A 27,663-nucleotide genomic window follows, 5' to 3' on the forward strand; every position below is an offset into this window, starting at 1 on the left:
AAACAAATTTTTTTTTCATGTTTTTTTTTTTTAAAGTAATTACAGAGCAGGTAGTCGTTGACGCAAACCTCCCTTCAGTATCAAAAGAGTCTGTGGGGAAGGGGAGCCGAGTGCGGGGGTCGCCGGCACCCCAGCTGCAGGTCAGGGGGGAGTAGCGCGCGCGGCGCTGGGGACAGCCGGGGTCGAGGGCTGGGGATGAGGGCTCCGGCGACGACGCGCGTGTGTCTCTGGGGTTTTCAGGGTCGAGGGTTTGGGAGGGAGGGGCAGGCGTCAGACCGCAAAAAATGAACCGTAAAAGGAGGGCTGTTGGATGTGAGGGGAAAGGGCACCCCTCGGAAAAGCTCCTCTCCCCTGGAAGGCGGCGGGCGAGTGGCCGGGGGGCGGGGTCGGTGCGTGGGGAGGGCCAGCGGGAGGCGCGGGTCGCGGCTGTTGCTCCCGGGTCCCGTGTCCCCTCTGGGTCCCTGGGCACGCGTGGGGCGGGCAGGGACCACGAGGCATCGCCTCCGCCGCCGCCGCCGGGAGCGCGTTCTGTCCCCGCGGGTCCCCTGCCCGCGCCCCGCGTACACGCACGCCCTCTGGGCTCAGATCTGCGTCTCTTGCACGTTCTCCTTGGAGCCGCTCTTGAAGAGCAGAGGTTCGTGGATGGAGTTGAGGCCGGCCGGGCCTTTGCCCCCGCAGCCCCCGCCGCCCGCCGCGCCTCCGCCGCCGTAGTGCGCCTTGAAGGCGGCCGCCACGTAGTGGTGGTGGTTGAGGTGGTCGCGCTCCAGGGCCGGCAGTGCCAGGTGGCTGTCGCCGCCCACACCCGCGCCTCCGGCCACAGCGGCGGCGGCGGCCACAGACACGGCTGAGGCGGCGGGCAGCTCGTCCTCTACATTGATGATCTCCACGGTGCGCGTGGGCCCGTGATGCTTGTGCATCTGGTGCTGCTTGCGCAGCTTGTAGAAGGCCACAAGCATCACAGCGGCCATGAACGTGATGGCCACAAAGCAGCCGATGATGATCTTGGTGGTCTTCATCACGTCGTCCAGGTCCTTGAGGGCGTTCTCCGTCACGTCCGTGATGGGCACCGTGAACGCCTTCTCTGTGGGCCTGGAGGAGCGCGGCGCGGGTGCCGTGGTGGAGGACGAGGCCGGGCCCGCCGCGTCACCGGGCCGACCCCCGCCCCAGGCGCCGTCCGTGGTGGGCCCCGGGGGCTCCTTCTCTGTCCCGCGCGGCTGCAGCGCCTCCTCACCGGGCTGCGTCTCCAGCGTCTCCACGGTCACCGTGGTGAAGTAGGTGTAGCCGCCGCCACCGCCGCTGCCCCCTGTGACGACGCCGCCCGCACCGCCCCCCGGGGCTCCGCCACCCCCGGCTGCCACAGGATCCACGGCCGAGACGTTGAGCGTGGCGGAGGCAGTGGTGTTGCCGGCCGAGTTCGTCACCATGCACGTGTACTGGCCGGTGTCCTGCACGGTGACGTTGGTGAAGTTGAGCGTGCCGTCGTGCAACACGGAGATGCGCACGCGGTACGAGCCGTGCGTCATGAGCGTGCCGTTAGGCGTCAGCCAGTTCACCGAAGTCATGGAGGTGCCGGTGCGGCACTTGAGCTCGGCCGCCATGCCCTCAGTGACGTTGAGGTCCGTGGGCGGCTCCACAATGACCGGTGCGTAGCAGGTGAAATGCGACTGGTCGAGCTCACCGATGTAGCGGCCCTTGAGCCCCGCGGGCGCGTGACAGCGCGCACAGCAGGTGGTGTTGCTGGGCACTGTCTCCTTGAGCCACCAGCTCAGCCAGAGGACGTCACAGTTGCAGTGCCAAGGGTTGTGGTTCAGGTGCACACGCTCGAGGCGGTGCAGAGGCGTGAAGAGGTCGTGGGGCAGCGACATCAGGTTGTTGTGGGACAGGTTGAGCTCCTCCAGCGATTTGAGGTCGTCGAAGGCGTTGCGCTCGATGGTGGCCACCTGCGCATGCATGAGCCACAGCTTCCGCAGGCTGGTGAGGCCCTGAAAGGAGCCCGGGCGGATCAGGTCCAGCCGGTTGCCCGACAGCTCCAGCTCCTCCAGGCGCACAAGGGCCGTCAGGTTGGGGATATCCTTGAGGTTGCACATGCCCAGGTTGAGGTAGCGCAGGTTGACCAGCCCCTCGAAGGCCGCCTCCGAGATGTACTCCAGCCGCTTGAGCTCGCCCAGGTCGAGACGGCGCAGCGAGGGCACGCGGTTGAAGGCGTAGGAGGGGATGCTCTCGATGGGGTTGTTGCGGAGCCAGAGCTCCCGCAGCTTGGACAGGTACTCGAAGGCCTGCGTGGGCACCGTGGTCAGCCGGTTGTCAAAGAGCTCCAGCGTGTTCAGGCTGGGCAGCCCATTGAAGGCGCCCACCTCGATCTTGCGTACCAGGTTCTTGCTCAGCTGCAGGATCTCCAGGTGCCGCAGGTGCTTGAACGTGTCCGTGCGGATCACCTGGGGCAGGGGGACAGGGGTCAGTAAGGCGGGCAGTCATGGTGGCCAGGGTGTGATACGGGGGATGGCAGGAGCTTGGAATGGAATGGCTACTTTGGAAAAAATAATCTGATAGCTGCTTACTTGGAGTGGTAGCATATGTGTGCCTGCATTCCCAACACTTGGGAGGCTGAGGCAGAAGGATCTTGAGTTTGAAGGTAGTGTAATGACATAGTGAGTTCAAAGCCGGCTTGCACTGTCTATGGAGACCTTGTCTCAAAAAAAGAAAAGGGGGAAAAAAAAAACCCTACCAAACTAACAACTAGAGCTGCCACACACTGGCCATCACCTTCCTGGGTGCGTCCTCAAGAGTAACAGGACAGCTGACACGTGGGTGTTCACAGAAGTCCTGTTCATCACAGCCTAGAGGGAAGCCACCCAAATGTTCACCAATGGGGAATGGACAGCCGCCTGCGGGAAGGGAGGGGCCGCTGGGCCGCCCACCTCGGGGCTCCCTGGGAGTGCTGTGTGGAAGGGGACCTGACAGAGGGAGCCCCTGCGGGGAGGGGGGTAAGGCCCCCCCCGCTCCAGATGTTCCCAGCGGGTGTTTCCGGTGTGTGTGTGTGTGGGGGGCTTTTGAAGGAATAGGAGGGGGCGTAGGGGAGATGGTGACTGGAATTTGTGTATTGAGGTGGTGGTTGCATGGGTGAATGGAGCTGTCAAAACTTGCCAACTATATGCTTAAAATGGGGGCATTTTATATGTAAATTCTATCTATATTTTAAAAAAGGACAAAGAATAATAATACCAGCAGCTAAATCCATTAGTACCTGTTTGGTTCCAGATACTGTTTTAAACGATTTTGAAGTGATAACTCATTGAATACTCCTAACTGCCCTGTAAAATCAGTACCATTACAAACGTGTCTTCAGTACCTGCAGTCCCAAATTTGGTCAGCCCTGAAAATCAGATTTTTCATAACACTGATACTAAATAGTAGCAATACTTGATCAGAACTCCTATGAGGCTGTTTACAGCTTTTATCATCCAGTCATGTGACTGTTGAAATACTTCACTGTAGAAATATTTCCACACTCAATCAGGGTTAGTATAAGACCCACAGGTGTTATAATACACATGCTGTCAATGCACAGTAGCCAATTCTTAGCAAAGTCCTTTATGTTTATCACAGATGAGCAGATAATGACGACATATGGCACGTATACACAATGGAGTACTACTCTGCCCCAAAGGATGGGTCTGAGTCACTTTATCGGTAAATGGATGCATCTTGAGACCTAATGCTAAGTGAAATGGATTGGACACAAGGTTAAATCTAACATGGTTGCTCTTACAGGAGGAGCCCAAGGCACAAATAATTTAAAGAGCAAAAGAAAAGATGAGATAGGGAGAGAGCACTTTTGTAGCCAGGAAGGGATCTAGAGGAGGGGTGAGAGGTGAGTGAGGGGAGAGGAAGACTAAATAAAGAGGACTGAGAAGCCGTATCTACATGTGTCGCTTCACCATGGTGAATGTGTTATGTACTGTGAATATGTGTGTGCTGCCAGAGCCCCCAGGCCCGGGAGTGCCCCGCGGGCTGGGGGTGAATTAGACACAGAAGTTCAGTCACTCTCCAAGTTCGCACAGAGGGAATAGATGTGGGATGAGACACAGGCCGCCTGGTCCCAGAGTCCCAGCTCCTAGTCCCTAATCTTGGTGACCATCTTTAGTGGGTGGAGCGAGTGACCACGGAAAGGTCACACAGCCACGGGTCGTGTGGTCGAAGCCTTATTAGTGACACGGATGTTCATGTGTAATATTACGGGGAAATGGAAAACACCAAACAGCATCCTCAGTAATCACAATTTCATAAAACTAAAAATTAGGTGTCTGTCTAGATTGTGAAAGCAAACAAACAAACAAAATACAAAAAACAGCAAGCAAGCAAGCAGGAAGGAAATCCTCCAAGCTGTTCTCCAGCTGTTGGGGATTACGGACATTTTTTTTTTTTTTTTTTTTGCTTTTGTTACTTTTATAATACACAGGAATAAAAACAAAACCCCAGAAATCTTGAATAACAAAACCGACTACCTGAGGGGCAGCCAGCCTAAGGACAGTGATATTCTTGGCACAGTCGTGACCACGGAATAATAACGGGCACCACTTATGTCAGCGCTGCCCAATTAGATGCTCCATGCGAACCACAGGTGCAGCTCAGCATTTTCCTAGATCCATATTGTTTAGAAACTCAAACAGGTGAAATCAATTTTTATTGTTTTAAAAGAATTGATGCATACTGGAAGTAACTTGGATGATATATTTATGTATCCCAGCATCTCCAAAATGTTATTCTTTCACCACGTAGTTAAGATGAAAGCATAGGAGTATCTGTTCTCTTTTCACACAGAGGTGTCGGCGTTTTACACGCGTGCGCAGTCTTTTCCGGACATGCGCAGTTCATGGGCCTGGGCCAGATGTGCTCCTGGACATAACGCACTTAATGCTCACGCCGTGGAAGTACAGGGTTATGCTGGGGTTTCTGCACTCCACTGTGCCTTACACTGAGGTAATGCTCACAGTGACATCTAAGAAGATGCTGTCCGTGCCCTCCGTCCCTCAGCACCTGGGGTAACCTGGCTTTTCCTACTTCTCCACATGCATCCAGTCCTCTGTGCCGCAGGTCCCCCGACACAGCAAACTTCCTGTCCTGGGGCCTTTGCACCTGCGGTTCCTGCTTCCGGGACTGACTTACCTACTTCTTTTTCTGGTTTGCTCCCCCTCCCTTTCACACCCACCTGTGGGGTTGCTTGCAGGAGGAGGGTCATTAACCCATCTGCCTGCCCCAGGGCTGTCAGGGACTCCCACTCTGGGTTCCCCTGTGCCAAGCTATGTGCTGGCTTCTGCCTCACCCACCAGGACCAGGCCCTGGAAGGCAGGAAGGGATCTAGGCCTCTGCCACAGGGGTGCCTGCAGCACCCACAGCTCAGGCTTGCTCACTGTGACCCTGAGAAATGACTTTGAAAGAATGGCCCCTTCCGGATTCTGCCTCTTGGGGCTCCTTCTCTATCCTTTTCTCCTTCTCTTCCCTCCATCTGTCCCCTTCCCCTTCCCTCCAGCCTCCTCTGTGCTAGGCGTGGAACCCAGCTCCTGCAAGAAGGCATCTAAGCGCTTGTTCTGCCCAGGCCCATCCCGTGTGTCCTTCTCCACCAGGACTGAGGCCCATCATCGTTTCCCAGGGCACTGAACCCAGTGCCAGCTCAAGAAGAGGCCCTGGCGTTATGGTTTCTGTCCAGGGCGTTCCCCCAAAGCCTCCTGCGCTGGCCCTTTGGAGGGTGACCGGGTTACAGGCCTGAGTTGACTGCCCAGGTTCGTCTGCTCCCCAGCTCCTCCCTTCTCTCTGCTTCCTGCTTCCTGGCCTCCACCAGACCAGCAGCTCTTCCTTCCCGGATCCCTCCGCCCCGCTATCCAGCTAATTATAGACTGAAAATTTGAGCCAAAATTAACTTCCCTTCCTTTAAGTTGCAGGTATCGGGTGTTCTGTGGCAAGAACATGACTAAGACGCCTCGGTTCTTAGGGTGGAAGGAGTTTTTTGTGTGTGTCTTTTTTGTCTTTTTTTGACAGGGTCTCACTACACAGTTCAGCCTGGCCTTGAGCTCACTTTGTAGCCTAGGCTGGTCTTGAACTTGCAACGGTCCTCCTGCCTCAGCCTCCCGAGTGCTGGGATTACAGGAGGGCGCCATCATGCCTGGCTTTTATTGGGGTTCTTAAAATTTTGAGACCCGTGAGCACTTTGCAGGGGCACTGGCAGAAGAGACCCGAATGAGCGGAAAGTGCTGAGCACATCCGCGGCAGATAGGTGGGAGCCCCTCCCAGACACAGTAACCGAGGAGGAGGGCGTGGAGTCTCCTGTGACCAGTAAACAGGCCGTCACAGGCCTTTCTCTTCCACCTATAAAACTCATGTTGTCATTTTAGGGAAAAGTTGTAAGAAAGGAAAAACCAGCCAAGATACATTAATTTTGGTTTTTTGATACTGGGCCTTTACACTGAGCTACATCCCAGCCGTTTTTAAAATTTTTATTTTATTTTGGTTTATTTTATGTTTGGGACAGGGTCTTGCTCTTGCCCAGGCTGGGTTTAAATTTGCAATCCTTCTGCCTCAGCTTCCCTGAGTGTGTGATAGATTTACTTAGAGTGAACCTATGCTAACTATTTGGTATATATCCTTCTAATCTTTTATTCTATGTGTATAATTTTAATTATCTTTAAAATTTTTTTTACAAAGTTTTGATAATGCACTCTCCTGAGTCCTGTATTTCCCATTAATACTATAGTGTGCTCATTTTCCAATTTTATGAAACACGTTTCGAATCACAATTTGGTAGTGTGGAATTCTGGCCCAGGGCTGTTCCTGTTTTGGGACATTGACTTGGCAGTGATGGGGGAAATCTTTTATGTACCTATTTATTGTATTTAAAATTTTTCTTGTCTTTTTTTGAGACAGGATCTTGCTATGCAGTTCAGGCTGGCCTTGAGCTCACTTTGTAGCCTAAAACTGGCCTTGAACTCACAATGATCTTCCTGCCTCAGCCTCCTGTGCGGGCATCACAGGTGTGCACTACCCCCAGCTAGAAGTGCTCTTACAGGTGGGCTTTTATCACCGCCCTGGAAGCAGTAGTGCCTACAGTGCTGGTGCTGACACAGCAGGTGCCTGGTTACTGTTTCAGTGGCGGTAGCAGCAGAGCTTCCGGTCAGGGCTACTCTCCTGGGGAAAAAGGTGGTGTAGTGTCTGGACTAAGAAATTTTAAACCAATGGCCTGCTGGCCCAGGCACCGGCAGGAAAGCACCCCTCATTGGGCTTTGCTGACGTGTGGATGTGCCCTGCACCCAGCCAGCACTACGCCTGATTCCACTCCTCCCGTCTTCCTGAGTCCCGTGCTCGTCTCTCCAGCCACCTCCCATCCAAAACCTGGCTGCAGCCTCCGTGGGGCTGCTGGCAGCACCTGTGGGTCTCACACCCTCGGTCCCCATGGCCCACTCACCCTGCCCATAGCACCCCCCACCCCAGCCTAGCCTCCAGTCTCCCCCTCAGCCATCCCTGGGGTCCCCAGCATTGACCTGCCTCTGCCTTCTCTCTCAGGGCATTGGTCCATGTCACCATGTTAATCTAGCTGATAACACCATTTCTTTTGCCCTGTCTCCAGGCTGCCCCTTTCCTCTCTGGCATCTTTGTTCTAGGCCAGCCGTGAGTTCAGACCTCAACCTCCTGTGCTCTGACCTTTCTACAGTGTTGCTGGCTCTTCGGAGCCTCTCTGGCTCCCTGCTTCTCCACACCAGCCATGAAAGGAAGTTGCAGTGGTGCGTGCAATGCTACCATCCATCAAAACTGGGGTGGGTGTGCTGGTGCAAACCTATAAATCCCAGGACTCTGGGAGGCAGAGGCAGGAGGATTGCAAATTTAAACAGTCTGAGCAATTTAGTGACTTAGCAAGACCCCGACTGTTAAAAAAGGAAAGACAAAGACCTGGAGATCAATCCTTAGTACTACAAACAAACAACATGCTCTTTTTTGACTAGTGTTTGCTATCATTTTTACTTTTATCATTTGCCCTTTTTAAAAAAATTTTTAATTTCTTGTAAAATCTCTGCCTTTTAAGTGGAACTTTAACCAATTTACATTTATTGTAGTTAGTAATATATTTAGCATTATTACTCCAGTATTATTTTGTGCTGTTTTTGTCCTTATTTTTGTACCCTATTCTTTCTCTCTCCTGTCACCTTTCATGTGATTGAATTTCTTCTGAATTTATTTCCCCTTTGTAATGTTTAGGATTTATGTTTCCTCTTGTTTTCATAACTAGCGTTAACATTTAATGCACACATCTAAAACCAGTGGATTCCTCTCTTCTCTTCCCAGGGGATACAAAGCTGATCCCATCTCCAGCTGTTGGAGCTGGTGGTGGACATTTGTGATCCCAGGACGCTGGGAGGCTAAGGCATCCGGATTGTGCATTTGAATTCGAATTGGGCAATGTAGTGACTTGGAAGATCCTATCCAAATAAAAAATAAAAAGTGCTTCGTACAAAGGCCCTGGATTCAATCTCCAAGACTGGAGCTGTGCTCAGTAAAGTGACTACTGTGTAGCAGGTAGTTATAGTTCAAGGTCAGGATCTGCAGGAAGTTATGGGCTACACTCCTGGACCCGCCCTGTGCTTGACAGTTTACCTCTGAGCAAACCCAAGTTTAGAGAGGTAAAGTTATTTTCTCAGTCTCACAGCTGCAGGGCTCAAAGCCTGTTTCTCCTGAGTCTGGACGTGGGGCTCTCTGCCATGTTTGGCAGCCTAGACCCCGAGGCTGGGCTGCCTGTGAAGTCCCCTATGCTCTAAGCCGCAGAGCAGTGGACTCTGCTAGTTTGGGGTTGTGCTGGAATTTGAACCCAGGGCTTCTTCAGTTACACTCGCAACTTTTTACATATTTTTGTTTCAAATTTATGTTTTTATTTTTTATTGGTACCGGGGATCGAACTCGTGACCACCTGCTTGCAAGGCAGGTGTTTATGCCGCTGAGCTAAATCCCTAGCCCCTTGTTTCAAATTTTGAAATAGGATCTCACTGAGTTGCCCAGGCTGGGCTGAAACTTGGACTTCTCCTGTCTCAGCCTCCCAGAGTCCTGGGATGACAGGTGTGTGCTGCCATGCACATGCATCTGGATGGGGGTTCTGAGAGTTAATGTATGGCAGGTGTCACGCTGGACTCTGGGGATCCAGCTGTACACAGGAGAGACCCAACCCTGGGGGCAAAGTGGCAGTGTGTAGCCTGGGGCTGGGGCTACCTGGCCACAGTGCAGCTGAAACACCCCAGATCTGGGTGGGGATCACGTGGCCAGGGTACAGGGCAGGACAGGCTGCTGGGCAGGGTCTGGGATCTTTGTTTTCTGAGACAGGGTCTGGCTGTATAGTCCAGTTGGTCTGGGATGCGTGGTGATCCTCCTGCCTCAGCCTCTGTCTTCAATGCTGGGATCACAGGCGTGTGCCATCTTGGCCCGAGAAGTGTGACCACCTCTGTGGCTTCCTCCCAGCCCCACCGGAGGGGGGCTTTTCCCTCTCTTTTATCTTTTATCTCAAGATGTGGCCTCTCAATAGAGATGGGTAACTGCTACCAGAAGGGAAGACATCTTGCTGTGTTTTGTCAGGGCTTTTAAGAAAATAAACTGTCACGGGTCTTTATTAAAAATTTAACTGTGGTAGGAAAACGATGAAGTGAATTGCTCATCTTAACACTATTAAGATAAATTGTTTTTATACATTTTAAATGTAATGAACTGGTCTCAAAAGTTTAGTAAGCTCATTGAGGTTTTATTTTACCTTAATATTTTATATTCAAAATTTAAAAATGTGGTTCTTTTTCTCGCCTGCTGTTTTTATGATGACTTCTCATATTTCTTCCTTGTCTTGAGGGAAGGGACTTGTGCTTTCCTCTTCAACAGGGACGTCCCTGATGGCCAGGGTATGACTGGCACGGGTGCCCGAGTTGCGCACTGAGCCACTCAGGCCTCCTCTGGCCTTCTTGCCTCACCTCCTTGCTCCAACTCCTCCCTTTCCAGCCATCAGCCCCTGGAGTGGCCCTGTCCTGGGTGAGGGTCTGGCCCCAGGTGGAGGTTTTTGACCTAGGTATTTGCTTGCCTATTCTGCACCCAGAGCGGAAGGGCAGGGTCTGCATTTCCCCTGGCTGAGTTGTGCAGTGCACACAGTAGATGCTCAATAAATGAACATGGACCAAGCTGGGTAGAGCAGATGGACAAGGAGGGGCTGGTCTGGAGCGGGAGGGAAAGGCAGGGTGGGGCGGGGGCCACCTGGTCCCTCATTGGGGAGGACAGAGCCTGGGGGCCTGAAGCGCTCAAGCCCGGAGGAGGTGCAGGTGCAGCCCCAGGAGGCGTCGGGCCGAGCACACCCAGCAGAGGGCGCTCTGCAGGCAGTGAGCTGGGAGCGTAGAATCTGTCACTAGCCCAGGGAAGAGTGGGGGCAGGGGGCCAGGGTGTGCTCTGCAAGGGGACCATATTGGGCTGAAGACACAGGGTTGCCTGGATGGGTTGCGTTATGGTATCAGAGCCCTGCTTCTGTGCCTCAGTTTCTCATCTGTGAAGTGGGGAGAAGAGGCAGGCCTGACATCCCAGCACTCTGGGAGGCTGAGGCAGGAGGACACAGGCCACTTCTACATGGTCAGCCCGGAACCAGAGGCCGGACGTGGCCCTGTGCCTCCCTAACAGTGGCTGACAGGTTTGTGTATGGTGGCAAGCACCTGTGATTCCAGCACTCAGGAGGCTGAGGCAGAAGGGTGGCTGTGAGTTCAAGGCCAGCTTGAGATACATAGTGAGACCCTGTCTCAAGAACAAACAAACACGCAGAAAAACACCAGGGACCCTAAGGCAGGAGCAGCAGGGCAGCAGGTGGGAGGGCAGGTGCGTGTGTCCTGGGACCTCTGCTCAGTCACAGGAATGAGGTTGGCAGGAGCACACATGCTCCAGGGCCTCGGAGGGGTAGATGGCATGTAGCCCTTTCCCAAGCCACTTTGCCTTGGACCCCTGGTCTATAATATCCAGGCCCCTACTTCATCCACTGGATGCAGGGCAAGACTCCCACCAGGTACAGGATGACTCTGGAATTGGGCATCCGCTCATGGGACATGGATAGATACAACCTAGCAACCTCCACAAAGGCATAGTATACAACAATGAAAAAGACAACACCACAAGCCCGTTTATGTCATCCTTCCACAGTAGTGACATCCTTCACTGTGGAGAAGGGGGTGGCTGAAGGGCATGGGGCACTTCTTGGGGCTTTTATATTCCTTCTTGACCTGGCTGAGGCTTCTGGGGTTTTTGGGCAGTAGTGGAGGTTCAGTCCAGGGCCTTAGAGCAGAAACTCCATCCTCAGCCCTTTGATTCATCTTGCATTTTGAGACAGGGCCCCAGTAAGGTGCCCAGGCTGGCCTTGGATTTGGCATCCTCCTACCTCAGCCTCCTGGAGTGCTGGGGTGACAGGAGGCTGCCACTCTGCCTGACTTGGGGTCTACAGGGCTGCTCTCTCTGTGACGACCTGTGGATCTGGCTTTTCTGTCACCCGTGCTTTTCTGACTGTGTTATGTGCTGTGATGGCCAAACATCAGGGTCTCATCTGACAGGGGAGGACAGTGAGGCTCAGAGAGGTGACCAGGTGCCTGGAGCTCATGGCGGAGGACAAGACACAGACCTGGAGGCAAGCAGAGTGGCCACAGAGGGTCAGGAGTCCTGGCAGCTGGAGCGGGCGGCTCAGCGCTGTGTTTCTGCCCTGCTGACCTCAAAGATCCCCACCTCACCTGCCCCTGTTTCTCCCCAAAGGGCTTTGGCCGAGCTGCAGGGGGAGGGGATCGCACCTGCTGGGAGACCTCGCAGCCCTTTCCAGCAGCGCTGGCCGGTCCTGTGCCCCGGGACCTGCGGGGCCTCGTCCCTGCCCCCAGCGCCCCCACTCACTGGGTGGCCTCCGACAAGTCACCCAGAGCCGCCACCCTCCCTGTGGGAACAGAGGAGCCTGGGGCATGGGAGGGATCCCAGCCTGCTTGGGGCAGGCAGCCCACAGCGCACTTCTTTGTCCTCCCGGGGCCTTGAAAGAATCCCAAGGGCCCTCTTTTGTACTATGTTTTTAATTGCCTGATTACAAAGAAGCATTAAAGGTTCTGTCTCACAGAAGAAAATGTAGAGAATAAAGAAAGCAGAAAAAATAAATTAGCAGGCTGGGCGTGGCAGTGGCCCATGCCTGTGTTCCCAGCGCTTGGGAGGCTGAGGCAGGAGGACTGCCGTGAGTTCGAGGCCAGCCTGGGCTACACAGTGAGTTCAAGGACAGCCTGAGTTACATAGAGCCCGTCAAAAGAAAAAGAAGTGGGGGTCAGGGTGCTGAGAATGTAGACCAGCACCAGGCTTTGGTTTGATCTCAGTAGTGAGAAAAGGATGGGGCAGGGGTGGGGTGAGGGTGGGGGTGGGGGTGGGGGGAAGATAAATATCCTCCCTAATGCTACAGCGAGCCCCGGTAACATTCCTGGGTGTGCTCTGCTCTTTTTAAAACTACTATTAAAGCCTGGTGTGCTGGCCCACGTGTGTAATCCCAGCACTTGGGAGCCTAAGGCAGGAGGACTGCCGTGAGTTCGAGGCCAGCCTGGGCTACACAGTCGGATTTTGTCTCAAAAACATTCTTAGGCCACAGGAGAACCGCGAGGCAGACAGAGCGCCCCACACCACTCCGCCGACGAGGCAAACTGAAATCCACCTGAGCAAAGCAAGCAGCCAAGCTGCAGAGGCGTCAGCGCCGCAGGAGGGGGGCGTGGGCTGTGGGCGGAGCTAAGGCTGACCGGGAGGAGTCTGAGGACGGCCCTGCCCACCTGAGGAAGAGCGTTTAGCCCGCTTGCTCCTTGCTCCCCAGATCATGCAGGGCCCCAGGGTTACACCGCTCCCCCTCCACCTGTTTGCAAACAAATGGGGGCCAAGCGACACGGGGCCTTGAACACAGGGTCTTTCTGCTCAGTCTTACACACCGCCCCACCTCAGCCATTTTTTGGTTTTTATTCTGAGGCAGGGTCTCACTAAGTCACCAAGTTGCCCAGGTTGGGCTTGAACTGGTGATCCTCCTTCCTCAGCCTCCTTGATTGCTGGGATGACAGGTTTGAGCCACTAGACCAGGTCCACTGGTGAGAGTTTAAGAAGTCCTCTGGCTCTGAGTGCCACAACTTTCCTTCTCCTCCAAAGTGCCCAAGGTCCCATTCCTAACCGGGACCCCTAAGTTCTGGCCAGGCTTATTCACCCTGGGTGAATGACAGTATTCAAGACAGAGCCAGCGGCGTCACGGGTGCCCCAGCAGCCCGGCTCACACTGCATGCTCCTTGCTGCCCACTCTGTGCCTAGGCAGGGGGCTGTGGGTGCAGTGATGGGGGCTCCGCCCATAGGTCCTGGGCATCTGCCAGGCCTGAGCCCCTCTGAGCCCCTCTCTATCCTGATAGTGTCACTGTGCATCTACTGGGCACTGCACACATGACTCAGAATAGTTTTGATGCTAATTTTGAGCCAGGGTCTCACCATGTAATCCAGGCTGGCCTTGACCTCACAGCGATCCTCCTGCCTCAGCCTCCCAAGTGCTGGGATGACAGGCGTGGCTGGGAATGGTTTAATGTCCCTGTCCCATGAGGTGGGTGGGGAGCCAGGTGAAAGAGGTAACTGGGCCACATGGGTGGCTCCCAAAGCTCCAGAGTTCAGCCTGGATCTAGGGATGCTTGGACGCAGGGCCTACGGGCATATGCGGGTGTTAGGGCCTTCTCCCCGTGATGGAGCAAGTCTGCTTCTAGGAATCTATCCCAGGGACAGAACTGGAGTGCTGGGAAGATAGGTTGTCCTCTGCTCCTGCTTACGAAAAACCTGAACAGCTGGATGTGGTGGTGTGCACCTGAAATCCGAGAGCTCTTTGAGGCTGAGGCAAGAGATCGCTTGTTTGAATCCAACCTGGATTACTTAGGAATTTAGTACAATCTTGTCTCAGAATAAAAAAACTAAACAGGGCTGGGGATGTGGTTTGGTGGGAAGACCCTGGGTCCAATCCCTAGCACCAGACAACATCAACAACCAACACCATCTTGGAACAGCAAAGGGACCAATTATTCTCTATGGCTCAATTTATGGCTGCATAGTATTCGTCTGCATGGGTGTCCTAACTTTAGAAAGAAAGAAGTTGAAAGACAGAACGTGCATACACAGGCGTACTAGGCAGTCACGAAAAACACCAGAGAAGACTGTTTGATGCTGGGTAAAAGTGTTCATGGATGCTACCAATTGCCAAAAAACAGTCTGGGACCAGTATAAGAGAAGGTGATTCCATTTTTCCTTTAAAAAAAAGAAGCAAACAAGCTGGGCGTGGTGGTGTATGCCTGTAATCCCAGCACTTGGGAGGCTGAAGCAGGGGGATCGATGCAAATTTGAAGCCAGCTTGTGCTACAGAAGTGACACTTTTGTCTCCAAAAGAACAAACAGTGCCTGCCAGCCTGAACCTAGCGTGGACATGCGTGGGTCACCTGGGGCTGGGAACCTGTAGCTGGATTTTTTTTCTCTGTATTTGTACTTAGATGTGGTTTCTAGTTTTTCTCTATTAATTTGTATTCACTCTGCAATAAATAATTAAAAATGTATTTACATAAGCACAGGAAGGAGCCAGAACATTAAAACAAAATGTATGGAAGCAGTGGTTGTGTATATCTGGGTGGTGGCTCTGGGGAAGGGTATTTTGTCTTGTTTTGAGACAGGGTCTGTCTCAGCAATCCTCCTGCCTCAGCCTCCTGAGTGCTGGGGTCACAGGTGCACATCCCTGTGCTGGACTGGTACTCAGAGCTCTGCTCCCCTCTGCTCTTTCAGTGACGCCCCCTCTGGCAGCCGCTTCATGATGTGTGTGACACACGGGTTGTGCCCATGGTCCTGGACCATCTGCAGGGCCCACAGAGGGCTCTGCAGGCTCTGCTGAGGACAGTGCTCTGGCCTGGACCCACAGGTCCTCCCTCCCCGATGCACTGTTCCCATCTAAAACCAGGCTCAGCATGGAGCCCCTTAAATGAAGGAAGGGGTGGGGCGGGTGGGCAATGGTGGATAAGCGTGGACCGCAAGGTCCTCAGTGACACGGGAACAGCGTTTCCCAGGTTCTTTTCCAGGACCTGATTTTGGAAGCCAGGCAGAGGCTCTGGGTCTCCAGAGGCCAAGGGTGCATGGATGTCCCCTGGGCCTGGCCACTCCACCTTGAGGCACAGGAGAGCGGGGCTGAGACCTTGCAGCTCCCGCCCGCCCAGCTCTGGGCAGCTCCTGGAACCCTCCTGCCCAGCACCATCACACTCACGATCATCCCACCATGGCCACAGCTGCTGCTCACCCCAGGAGACCTACGAACTTGAGCGGCACCCACCACAAACCATGCACAGCAGTGCCCAGCCCTGTGGCTCTCGGGGCCTTCCCACCCTGATCTTCCAGACCAAAAAGCTGGGGTTCAGAGCTCCAGGGTTGTGGCCACAGGGTCTGTGTGGAGGGCCCCATGGAGGGGAACCCTCATGGGTGGCCACAGAGGTTCGCCAGCCGAGGACACCTGTCCCAGGCACCCAGGAGGACCGAAGGCAGCTCCGGTGACCGCATGTCCCCTGCTCCCCACCCCAGCCCAGGACAGGCCTGGCCCCGCATGCTGACTGTGCACTCACCTGGATGCCGTTCTCCTGCAGGTTCAGGTAGCGTGTGTTGACCGGGATGCTGGCGGGAACCTCGGCCAGGTCTCTCCGTGTACAGATCACCCGGCTGGCCTGGTTGCTGCAGGAGCAGGCGGCAGGGCAGGAGGTGGCCGGCGGGGAGCCCCCTCCTGCAGCTGCTGTGACGGCCACGCCGCCCCCACCGGCCCCCAGAGGGGGGGAGAAAAGCCACAGGAGGAGCAATGCCCCGTGGGGCCAGGACATCCTACTGGGCAGCAGTGGGGGGCACGGGCAGCCGTGGGCACGCGCCATCCTCAATATTCATGCTCCACGTGGAGGCTGGGGGGCTGTGAAAGAGGACGGGGAGATGCTCAGTTGGGGGTGGGGACCCCACAGGCACCGGTGGCTGCTGCCACCACCCTGCCCGGTACTGGAGACCACAGGGGCAGCGGGAAAGACAAAGGGACATGGCAGAGAGAGGGGCCACCCTGCTCCCACCTGGTCCTTTCCAGGTGCTGGAGGCTTTGTGCCCACTGTGCAGAGGGGACCACTGAGGCCGGGCAAGAGGACATTCTTGGCCCAGGTTACCTGGCAGATAATGGGGGACCCAGCCAGGCTGGAAGCACAGGCCTTTGTCTGAGTCCAGAAAGGCAGACACAGGCAGGGCCTGAGTGAAGCCCAGGCAGCAGAGGCAGGGAGAGGATGGGGGACAGGATGGGGACCAATATCGGCCACCTGGGTCCCGGGAAGGGGGCAGAGCCCAGCCTCCCACCTTCTCTCTCACCAGGACTCCCAACCCTCGTCCTCTCCCCAGGCCCTGCCTTTCCCACTCTGACGCCACCCACCCGGCCTGGCCCAGCATGGAAGGGGTCCCACGGGAACCCAGGGACCCAGCAGGTGCCAGGCGTGGAGCAGAGGGTGTGGGAAGTAACTGCCGAGGTGGAGGCAGGGCGGGGCAGGAGCCTGGGGTCTGGGGTGCCGACAGCTCTGCGAGGCCCCCCGCACCCTCCTGTGCCCCAAGACTGCAGGTGCTTTGGGTGAAGCCAGCCTGGCAGGCCCTGCGCCAGCTGCTGCCGCAGGATGGCGCTGGGGGCGTTAATGGGGCGGGGGTGGGGCTGGGAGACCCTGCGCCTTGGGCTCGGAGGGGGCTTCGGGTCCTCGGGAAGTCGGGGCTGCGCTTCCCCTTTGCAGAGGGCCGGGGAAGGGGAGGGGGCTCGCGGGGACAGAAAGCGATCCAAGCCCTCGCGATGCACCAAGCGCCCGCCTGTCCCCTCGGCCTCGCGGGGAGCCTGGGAAGAGGTCAGGGCTCCTGGTTTATAGCGGGGGAACGGAGGCCCCTGCGGGGACGAGGCCCGGGCTCCTCCTGGCTGCTCCCGGGGGCGGTGGGGGTCACGGGCCACGCGGACGCCTGCGCCTCCCGCCCGCCGCACGGGTGCAGGGACATCGTTTAACCCAGATAAAAACGCGCGAGGCGGCGTCCGAGTGTCTGCCGTGCGAGGGCCGGGGCCAGACGGACAGAGGGACGCGACCGCGCTCCCCGGGGCTGCCGAGCGCCTGCGCCTGTGTCCGCGTCCCTGGTCTTTGTTCCCGAACCGAACGAGGCCGGTTCCGCTCGGCGCTGGCCCGCGTCCCGCGCCACCTCCCGGCTCCGGCGGGGACCCGGCCGCAGCCGCGGTGCGAGGTGAGGGAGCGCCCGCCCCCGCCTCCCCGTCCCGTCCTGCCCCCCGCCGGCCGGGGACACTCACCCAGGTGGCTCTGCTGCCGCTCGGCGTCTCTCTGCGCCCCGGGCCCCCCCTCCACATGCCCAGGCCGCGCAGGGCCCTGCGCCCGGTTCCCAGGGCTTCCCGGGGAGGGCTGCTGGGGGGGGGGCGCAGGGCTCCCGGGTCTCCCCGCGCCCCCCCCCGGCCCGTCGCCCTGCCCGCCCCGGCGCCCGCCCCGGCCTGCCGCAGTCCGCTCGGCCCGCCGGCCTCTCCGACCTCCGCGCCCGCCTGCGCCCCGCAGCCCCTCACTGCCTCGCGGCCCTGGGGACCTCCGGGCCCCCGCTCTCCTTGGCCCCCCGCGGCCGCGCGCCCTCCGACTCGCCGATCATCACGGGCTCGGCGGTCAGCGCCTGCGTCCGTCCGTCCGTCCGTCCGTCCGTCTGTCCGTGCGTCCCTCCGTCCGTGCGTCCGTCCCGTCCGGCCCTCGGCCCGGTCTCCCCGCCCGCCCGCCCGCCCGCCGCCGCCGTCCTCTCCTTGCTCGCGATTACGATTTCCAGTCACACGGCGGTGCAGAGCGCGCCGCGCCGCCGCCCCTCCCCCTCCCCGCGGGCAGCGCCTCCGCCCGCCGCCCCTCCCCCGCTAATCAAAGGCTCCGTTATCTAATTAACCCGTTGCTTCTGGGCAGCGGGGAGGTCGGGGGAAGCGGAGGAGGAGGCGGCCGGACTTCCCGGGAAGGGGGTGCGGGCTGTGCCCAGCCTGGCAGCCCGGCGGCTCCCACCAGCCCGCGCCTCCCTCCGGGCTGCGGAGCCGCGCTGACCCCGCGCCGCCGGCCAGCAGCGGCCCTCGCGGCCCCTCCGCGCCCAGGCGCCCCCAGACTCCGGCTGCAGTGCGCGGCATGTACCCCGACCCCGCCCGGGCACCCAGGGCACCGGCACCCCGTCCTGGGGGTGGCTCAGCCCCTACTCATCCGGTGCAGAAACCTGCGGCCCCGCCGCCCTCCGGACCTCGGCCGCAGCCGACACCGGGCCCCCTGGACTCCCACCGCTTCTGTAGGACAGGCAGGGCGGCCACCATCACTCACTCGATTTATCTGTCCATCCCTGCATCCATCCTTCCCTCCCTTCCTCTGTCCTTCCATCCTCCCATCCCTGTATCCATCCACACATCCCTCATCTATCCTCCCCTCCATTCCTCCGTTCCTGTATCCATCCCCCCTTCTTCCATCCATCCCTGTGTCTGTCCATCCCTCCATCCCTGTGTCTGTCCATCCCTCTGTCCTTCCATCCCTCCATCCCTGTATCCCTCCGTATTCATCCATCATTCATCTGCCTCCCTCCACCCTCTACCCACACTTCCGTCTATCCACTTAGCCTTCCCTCGCTCCATGTATCCTTCTTTCATCCCTTCCTTCTATCCCCCCTCCACCCCTCCTTTCCTCCCCCTGCCCATCCATCCACCCACCCACCCATCCGTCCCTCCATCCCTCCCTCCACCTGGGAAATACTTAGAATGCCCTCACTACTGGTGAGTGCCCTGCCTCTGCCACCCAGCAGGCTGAAAAGCCAGCACACCTGTGGGCCACTGAAGGTGAATGGCACTAGCAGGGGACCCTGATTCGGTGAGGCCTAGGGCCAAGGATAGCCGCTTTCTGACCTCAGTCTCTGGGCTGAGGTGAGGGTGAGGAAAGTCTCACCTCGAGGGTCAGAGTCTGATGCTCCGCAGAAGGTTCTGGCTCCCAACCCAGCTCCCAGCCTGGATGAGCAGGTCCCCAGGCCCCTCTGCAATGGTCTCCCACTCCTACCACCCCCTCCCTGTCCCCTGCAGGTAGCCAGAGGGGCCCTGTCCCTTTGTTCTGTAGCCTCCTACATACCCCACTTATGTGGGGGAAAGGTGAAGACTTCCAGGCTCCCACCGCCCATTTCTGGCTTTGTCCCCTGCCCACCGATGCCCCTCAGGCCTTCCCAGGAAGGGCTGTGCATTGGCCCCAGGGCCTTGGCACCTGCTCTCTCACTGCTTCCCAGCTCTTCCCAAGCTGTTCCCAGTGCACCCCCTGCCTCTGTCAGGCCTTGGCTGTGCGGTCACTCTCAGTGACACTGTTGACTCCCCCATCAGCGCAACCCTATCCCCCCAGACCCACTTTGCTTCATTTTTCTCATAACACTTCCTGTCCTCTGCTCTCTTTTGTGTCTGTAACCTTGAATGGAAGCTCTGAGGGTGGGGCTGTGCTCACCGCTGGGTGACAGGCTGGACAGATGTCCCCTGGCCTCCCATCCCTGTGCCCCACAGTCCACCATAGTCCCTCTCACACTGTCCTCCCCACTGCTCGCATCACAGGGCCACCAGCCTCAGCCTTCCCCTCCCCAGAGCCTGCCTGGCAGAGGTACCCGGTTCTGCCTTTGGGGGCCACCTGTGCCCCAGGCCTCCACGCATACCCCAGTGCCTCTAGCTGGCTGAGGCCCATGTACTAGATGGGGCCCAGTCCCGACACCTGAGCCAGGGACTCCTGGGGTGCCTGGGCAGGCCCCAATCTGGGGCTGTGGGCACACGCTCCCCAAGTCCTGGTGCTGTTGGTGGACCCACTCTGGTGTCCTCCTAGTGAGCCAGGCCCACACCATGGACAGAGCTGACGCTCAGCCTCTGTCCAAGGCCAGCAGAGCGAGGAAGGGGCCCATTGATGCCCCGCAGTCTTGCAGGGGAGCCAGGGGAGCCCTGGGCAGGAGAAGCAACAGCTGCCTGGGTCCCCAACATACAGGGGCCACCTCTGCCAATACCCTGGCCAGGTCTGGCCCACTGCTCTGGCCACCGAGGCTCCCTGTGGCCCTGGGAGGGTGGCTCCATGCTGGGCTGCAGGTCCCAGGGCTGGGGATGCTGGCCGGGCCGGGCAGCCCGAGGGACAGGGCTTGGCTTACTGGAGATCTGAGGCCAGCACTTGCCCTGCACAGCACAGAGTGGACGGAGGAGCTGGCGCAGAAGGCCCAGGGGAGGACAGGGACAGAGGCGCAGGGGGCCAGGAACATACAGAGCGCAGCAGAGGACAAGACATCCCGGGCAGCCGGGGCTCCCCCCAGCCCAGCGCTTCTCCTCAGTCCGAGCTCTGGAGATGTCGGGCATGGTGCCCGAGAGGATTCGGGCAGATGGCAGATGGGAAACTCAGGGCCCCAGGGAGGTGGGGGAGGTGGAAAGGAGGGCAGGAAGCACTGCTGTCGGTGGAGCTCACTTTCGGGGCAAGTTCAGGAGGTGGGGCGGAGAAGGAGAGGGACAGCAGAGCTGCACAGGACCTTCCCACCCACCCTACGCCTGCCCTACCGGACTGCACTACACCAGGGGAGCCCACGACACAAGTCCAGCCTGCGCCTGGAGGGTGGGGAGGCTTCTGGCCGGGGCTCAGGAGCGCTTTGTTCTCAGGAAGCCTCGAAGGGAAAGGGAAGACCGAGTGGCAGGGGAGGGCAGTGGGCCCTGGAAGCATGAGCTAGCTTCCCACATGTGTCTCTCAGTGCTTCCAGAGGTCCGGAGTATGTTCACAGTAAAGGGACCCAAGCCAGGCACTTGAGGCACATGCTTGTAAACCCAGCTCTTGGGAGGCTGAGGCAGGAGGATTGCCCCTGAGTTCCAGGCCAACTTGGGCTACATAGTGGCAACTTGTTTAAAAAAATAATAAATCCAGGTGTGATGATGCATGTCTGTAATCCCAGCACTCAGGAGGCTGAGGCAGGAGGATCACTGCGAGTTTGAGACCAGCCTGGGCTACAAAGTGAGCTCAGAGCCAGCCTAAATTGCATAGTGAGACGCTGTCTCAAAAAAGAAAAAAACAAACACAAATAAACAAACAAAAAAATAAAGCCATTCACAGCCCCGAGAGACCAGCCAGGACCCCACTAGCTCCCCATTGGCCGTGAGTTACTGGGGATGTGGAGTTTGTCCAGTTGCTCCCTGCCACACCCCAGGGCCAGCTCAGTGGCCAGAGCTTCTGTGAGGCCTTCAGGGTGGCAGAAGGAGCTGCTCTGGGCCACAGTCTTCCAGGGCACCTGATTTCAGGAGCCCATTGAGTCTCTGACTGATCAGGGATTGGTCACTGCCCCAGAGGGGAAGGTGGACCACATGGTGGGCCTAGAACAGGCCATCCCAGCCAGGGAGGGAAGTTCACAGGAGGCCACCTGAGAGTTGAGACCCAAGCTGGGCCTGGTGGTGCACACCTGTGATCCTAGCACTCAGGAGGCTGAGGCAGGAGGATCACAAGTTAGAGGCCAGTCTGGGCTACATAGCAAGACCCCTTTTCAAAAAGAAAAAAAAAAAAAAAAAACGATAATAAAGATACCAGATGTAACAGGACAAGGCTTGTGGGCAACGTGTGGGCTGCACGAGGGTGACTACAGTGTCCAGCGGCGATGGGGGGACCTTAGGATCTAAGGCACCGCTACCTGGCACAGCTTGGCCTCAGGCACCGTGTTTGTAATTCTCAGCAGTGGCCACAGGTGGCTACAGTGGCTACGGCAACAGGCAGTGTGGTTCTGAGCTAACTGCAATGTGGCCGTCCCATCCCGCCCTGCCCTGTGTGCAGAGGCCTCTGCTTGCGTCCTGAGCTGGGCTCCTTCTGCTCAGTGACCCGGCTGCCTCGAGGGGCTCCCAGGGGATCATGGGTGGGAAACACGTGGTCCCTTTATTTATTTCTGGACACAAGCCCTCATTATGTACCTCAAGCTGGCCTTGAACTGACCATGACCCCCCTGCCTCCACGCTGGGGGTCACAGGCTTCCCACTTTGCACAAGGCCCCCCCAAGCCTGGTGAGGTTCAGTACCCATGGGCGCCTCCACCCAGGCCAACTCTGTGAGTGTGAACCTGCCGGCCTGGAGGCCATTTATGTCAGGGCCACAGGAGCTTGTACCCTACTGTGACACTTCTGGGACAGAGCCAGGATCCGCCCTGGGCCTTGGCCATAGCCCGAGGGGCACAGGAGGTGACTCTGAGCTGCTCTCCCTTGCAGGAGGGGCTGCTGCGGTCTGCTGCCCTGTAAACGGAGGTAGGGGTGGGGAACACTTAAATTGTCATGAGTGATGGAACAGGCACAGTGCATCTGACTTGAGTCTGTCCAGGTCACCTTGGAGTCCTCTTAAGGTGCAGATTCACAGCACCCTGGGAGGCTGAGACAGGAGGATCACAAATTCCTGGGCAACTTAGAGACTTTTACAAAGATCCTGTCTCAAAGTGAAGAGAGCGCTGGTGACGGAGGTCAGTGCAAAGGCCTTGGGATCTGGCCTGACTATCAAAGATCAAAGCCCCAAAGCAATGCAGATCCAGGTCTGTGGCTGGGACTCAGAATGCAGAGGCTGACACTGGTGACAGGGACCACTGTGCGTCCCTGAGCGGCTCCTGGCTCCACCCTGGCGTGGCGCAGGGCTGTGTCCCTGGGGGGTCATGACGAGAGCCTCTCTTCTCCCCCTCACCCCACACAGTCCTAGGAGGTGGTGGGGAGTGGGTGCAAACTCTGTCCCTCCCACGGCCCGACCCACCAGGCTCCAGCCTGCGGTCTGGGAAGTGAGTGATGCCCAGTGTGGCAGGGATGCAAGACAGCATGCACGGCACCAGACCCTCCAGGATGGCTTCTCACTGTAGCCCCCTTTTCTAAGTCCACCCCTGGACCGAACGCCAGCGTTCATTTCAGCAGAGGTCACACCAGCACGGTCAGAGAAGACCCAGGCAGTGGGTCCTTCCCCAATCCCCGTCCCTACCCCCCCATTTACATATAAAGCCTTTGAAAAACTCCAAGACTAGCACGGGTCTAGTTCCAGCACTCAGGAGGCTGAGGCAGGAAGATCACTTTGAGTTTGAGGCCACCCTGAGCTACACAGCAAAACCCTGTTTTTAAAAAAAATACCAAAAAAAAAAACCAAAACAAAATAAAGCAAACACAAGCACCTGCAACCTTCTGAGCCCGTCATGTTCGCTTTGCGGCGCTGGGATTGCCAGGCCCTTCTCTTGGGGGTACGTCTCCAGCCTTTGTGTCCTTTACTTTGAGGCTTGCTAAGCCGCTCAGGCTGCGCTCAGCCTTGAGATCCTCTTGCCTTGGCCCCCAGAGCCTCTGCTTGTGCACGACCCAGCTGCTGTTACTGACATTCTGGTTTCCACCGGAAGGGCCTGGTGTCCCAGCACAGTGTGTCTCTGGGCCTCAGTTTCCCTAAATGTCACCTCAGAGCTGAAGATGGCATCTTCCTTGGAGGGGTTTTTACAAGAATGAGTGGAACAGATTCACACGAAGTGCTTGGCCTGGGGCCAGCTCACGGCAGCCTCCCAGCACGTGTGGGCCACTGTACTGCTTTCCCCTCTTGCACTGGAGGGGAGATCCTAGGCGAGAGGAGGGCACCCCACCTCTTGGGCACCTGCGAGTTGTGGCAGTGAGAGTCAGCTTCTAGGCAGGCTGAGGCCCCAGGGGACGGGTGGCCCTGGGGGTGGCCGTTGTCCCCACTTCCCGTCTCAGCTGCGCACTGTGCTCAGCCCTCCACCCAGACCCAAGGCCACAGGACAGTGCTCCCCACTCTCTCCTCTCGGCATCCCAGGGCGGGGGGAGGCAGGATCTCCCGAGATGGTGCCTGCTGCTGACTGCTAGGCCCTCAGCAGCTATCTACAGGCCTGTGTGGCCCTCCCTCTCCGCCTGCCATGACAACAGGCAGGAGTGGGTTTCCAGGCAACAAGGGGCATCCCGCCTCTCAGACTCGACCGACACCCTGTCTGGCAAAGCCACTTGGGGCCAGGAGGGAAAGGGACCAAGGGTCCTGAGGTCAGTGGTGTTGAGCCGCCCTGCACCCTGCCAGGGAGGAACAAAGACAGGGCCCCGACCTCAGCGAGGACAGTGGAGGAAGTGTTGCCATCTGTCTGTCCTCCGCAGGGCCATATTAGAAGGGGACACCAGCCCTGGAGGTGGGGCACAGTGAAACCACCTGCTGGCCAGAAGCCCTGGCCCGCTGGCTGCAGCTGGCTGCTGGGACCATGCTCTGTGTCCTCTGGAACAGCCTAGCTGTCCCTTGCTCCCAGTATAGGGGGGACTGGCCCTGCCTCTGTGCTGGCACAAGAGTGTGGGGGGAGTGGCCCAGGCCAGCGAGGCTCTGAGATAGGGCAGAAGGATGGAGGCCAGGAGGGACAGAGAGAGCCCCTGGCAAAGGAACCCGGGGGATGAGACCAGAGAGAGTGACAGCGCAAAACTTGAGCCAGCCAGCGGCTGAGGCTGAGGCGAGGGGAGAGAAAGCAGCAGGGGGGGAAACTCAGCTGACTGAGCTGCCCAGAGGTGTGAAGGACGGGCGGGTGGTGAGGAATCGTGGAGGCTGAGGCAGGGCGGGACCGCTGGGCACAGCCCCTGTGACCCAAGTGGCCAGGCAATTTCAAAGGAGCAGAGAATTTCATGGAGTTTCATGTGAAACTGCTATTAAAAAAATGTCGGCCGCAAACAGAGTTGAAAGTCGTGTGTGTGTGTGTGTGTGTGTGTGTGTGTGTGTGTGTGTGTGTGTAATGACACTCATGGTCCCCAGGTCTGGAGAAGTGGGAACTGGCAGTGGGTCCGGAGGACAGGCAGGCTGAAAGGTGAGGACCAGTGGCCCAGGGTGGGGAAGGCAGGGTGGCAAGTGGTGGTCAGGTGTCCGGTAGGGCCCAGAGTCAGCCCCAGGGAGACCGAGAGATGGGGACAGGAAGGAGTCTCAGAAGTGGGTGCAGGTGACAGGGCCAGGGCCAGGGAGGGAAACAGGCAGTGACAGTGGGTGGGGGGACATGAGAGCTTCTGGCAGCAGGAACGCAGGGTACTCTGTGGGGCTGGGATTCGGGCCCCGGTCAGCAGCGACCCTGGCAGGGCACAGAATGGGGCATCAGGGCTCGGGTACCACCTTGCCACACGGGCCCCCTGAAACTGAGGTCTCACCCTGCTGTCCTCTGGGGCAGCTAGCAGATCTCAGGGGATCCCTGGGCAGCATCCTGGGCCACTGCTGGGGCCCTTTCGAGCGCATGTGATGCCCTGCCCGGGCGCAGGTCTGGGGTGCACATGTGTGCGTGCCCGTGTGCGCTGGGTGTGTGCACATCTGTGCGGCTGTATCGGTGACACGCAGACCGCCTCTGTGCCCCTGCTTTGTGTCTCTGTGAAGCCACGAGGCGATGGTGCCTGTGTGAGGGCCTTGCCTTTGTCCTCTCCGGTCTCCGGGGTGGAGGGGACACAGTGGGGGGGCCTGCATTCCTGACTCCTGGTCTGGGACTGCCCCCGCCTCTCTCGGCCTCTGTCACCTGGTCTGTGGGTGCCACACCTGGGCCTGCTTTGGAGTGACCGTGTGTACGCACGCACGCACCGGGGCTCAGCCTGCTCCCACCCCTGTGCCCATGTGGGGGTCTCCTGGGTCCGGGATGGCAAGGGGTTGAGGTTCCCACAGGGGCAGGTCCATCCAGCCTCCTGGGCTTCAGGGCTCCCTGTGTCCCTGTCCCCACTCTCCCTCTCTTTTGGGAATGAGTAACTGTGCGCCAGCCCCACGCTAACTGGCTGCACCCTAACTGTGTGTGCATGCTGGGGGGCTGCGTCCCCTCTCACACCTGCTTTGCCTCTCGCTGGCTCCCACCCTTTTCCTCCTGTCCCTGCAGCTCTGCTCTGCCCCTTCCTTAGGTAGGCGAAAGTGGACAATGAGAGGACGGGGGTGGGGGGGAGTGGAGCCTGGACGCAGGGCAGCAGGATGCAGCAGAGGCCCAGGATGCTGAGGAGGGCGGTGCTGATCCTGTCGGGGTCCTGGGGTAGGGGTGGGATGAGGGGACAGTTTTAGAGGGGTGAAGATGCTGCCGGCTGCCTGGACCAGGAGGGAACCGACTTGGCGACTCCCAGCTGCCAGGGGAGCCCGAGTTCCTGTCTGGCGGCTGCGCGGCCAGAGGGGATGTGAGGCGCATAGCAATGGGGCGCTGCGGAGGGAGGCGCGGCTGCAGCTCCCAGCTGGGGAGGGACAGGGAGGGGGTCTAGGGCGACCTCGAGCTCCTGTGCCCTCCCCCCCCCAGCTGGACGTCCCCAGGGGAACCCCTAACTCCTCCCAGAAAGCTACCGGCCAGGGCACCCCAGCAGAGCCAGGTGGGAGTGCCCGGAGGGGAGCAGAAGGGTGCGAGCTGGCTGGGGGCGTGTGGAGCTGGGGCTGGGGACCCCGCAGGTCCTCCGGCCTGAGGAGCCTGGCAGAGCCGGGGAGGCAGGGTGCACCTGGCCAAAGCCCGGGCCTGGGACCAGGCCAGAAGATGGACGGGGACTTGGAAGGAGACAGGGTCCGGGAAGCCGTTCCAGGGAGGGGTCCCAGGACCGTGAGAGCCTCGGGCCAGGCGACAGGGACAGCGGCCTGTGCGCAAGGAGGCCACGGAAGGGGTCCCGGGAAGAAGAGGCCTCGAGCCGGTGCCAGGAGGGCAGAGGGCCCGAGGGGAAATGAGCAGGGAGAAAGCGGGGAGAACAGGTGCGAGGACGGGGAAGCAGCGGGGAGCCAGCAGGTGGGGGTGGGGAGGTCCCAGGAAGAGAGGCCCAGGCAGGCGGGAGAGGCGGGGGTCCCAGAGCGGCACGTGTGCGAGGACCAGCCCTGAAGCCCGAGCCGAGCAGGCCGAGTAAGGGGTCCTGGGGAGAGGCAGCGGGGGCGGGGGTTTCGCTGCCCACCCGGAGGGGACGGGTAACCCGGAGAGAGCCCGGCTAGTGATTGGGGAGGGGGTTGTCTCACTCCCCGGTCACCCCCTCCGTCTTTCCCATTTTCACTTCCCAAACTCCCCGGTTCTACCCGGTTGCCACGGCAACCGCTCCTGCCAGGCGCGGTCACCAAGGAAACCCCGTGCCCGCCTCTCCCCCTCCCCATCGCTGGCATGCGCCCCCCCAACAGCCGCGGTGTGGAGGGTGAGAGGGGCAGCGGGGGGGCCGGACTCCCGCCCCAGGGGGGGGTCTAGACCCGCGCCCAACGCACCTCATCATCTCCATCCTCGGCGGGGTGCGCAGCGACCCCCAGACGCCCCAGCCGGGGCGACCCCGACGCACAACTCCGGCCCAGCGCCCCTACCCCGCCGCTTCCCCCACAGCCTCGGCTCCCCGTCAGGCCCCGCCCACTGTCCTCTGCTGTCCCCCCCCGCCGTTCCGAGGCGGCCCGAGACCACTGTCCCCCCATACCAGAAGCCCCCACCCCACCCCACGCCGGCTGCTACTCACCGCGGGGAGGGGGCTCCGTCCGGGGCGCCGCATGCCCTGCGGGGGGGACCCCCCCACTGGGGCGCGGGATGGGATGCAGGGCGCTGCGGGGAGCGCGGGGGGCGGGGCAGCGGCCGCCGGTCCCTGTCACCCCCGTCCCGA

The 27,663-nt window shown here is 58.9% G+C and overlaps 1 protein-coding gene across 3 annotated transcripts; it reads right to left on the reverse strand.

Annotated features, from left to right (window-relative positions):
* Positions 1-51: 51 nt before the first annotated feature.
* Positions 52-27,663, reverse strand: Lrrc4b (leucine rich repeat containing 4B). 3 transcript variants are annotated; one of them, XM_063253182.1, is made up of 3 exons: positions 27,523-27,663; positions 15,663-15,994; positions 52-2,435 (listed from the first exon to the last, which is right to left on the reverse strand). In XM_063253182.1, the coding sequence occupies exons 2-3, from the start codon at positions 15,957-15,959 to the stop codon at positions 582-584; spliced, it is 2,151 nt and encodes a 716-aa protein (XP_063109252.1). In that variant the 5' UTR covers positions 15,960-15,994; positions 27,523-27,663; the 3' UTR covers positions 52-581. The 3 variants fall into 3 exon arrangements, with proteins under 3 accessions (XP_063109252.1, XP_063109253.1, XP_063109251.1); XM_063253183.1 differs by lacking the exon at positions 27,523-27,663 and adding an exon at positions 27,284-27,306; XM_063253181.1 differs by lacking the exon at positions 27,523-27,663 and adding an exon at positions 17,393-17,529.

This window comes from Cavia porcellus, unplaced genomic scaffold (assembly GCF_034190915.1).
Source record: "Cavia porcellus strain 051 isolate PalLab524CR breed Dunkin Hartley unplaced genomic scaffold, mCavPor4.1 scaffold_7, whole genome shotgun sequence".
Classification (NCBI taxonomy): domain Eukaryota; kingdom Metazoa; phylum Chordata; class Mammalia; order Rodentia; family Caviidae; genus Cavia; species Cavia porcellus.

Bases quoted from the DNA above. Each gene is read 5' to 3' on its own strand.
- Lrrc4b (XM_063253182.1), bottom strand. From the start codon at position 15,959: ATGGCGCGTGCCCACGGCTGCCCGTGCCCCCCACTGCTGCCCAGTAGG. The intron at 2,436-15,662 runs GTGAGTGCACAG...CCCCTGCCCCAG, and splicing joins TGCAGGAGAACGGCATCCAG to GTGATCCGCACGGACACGTT.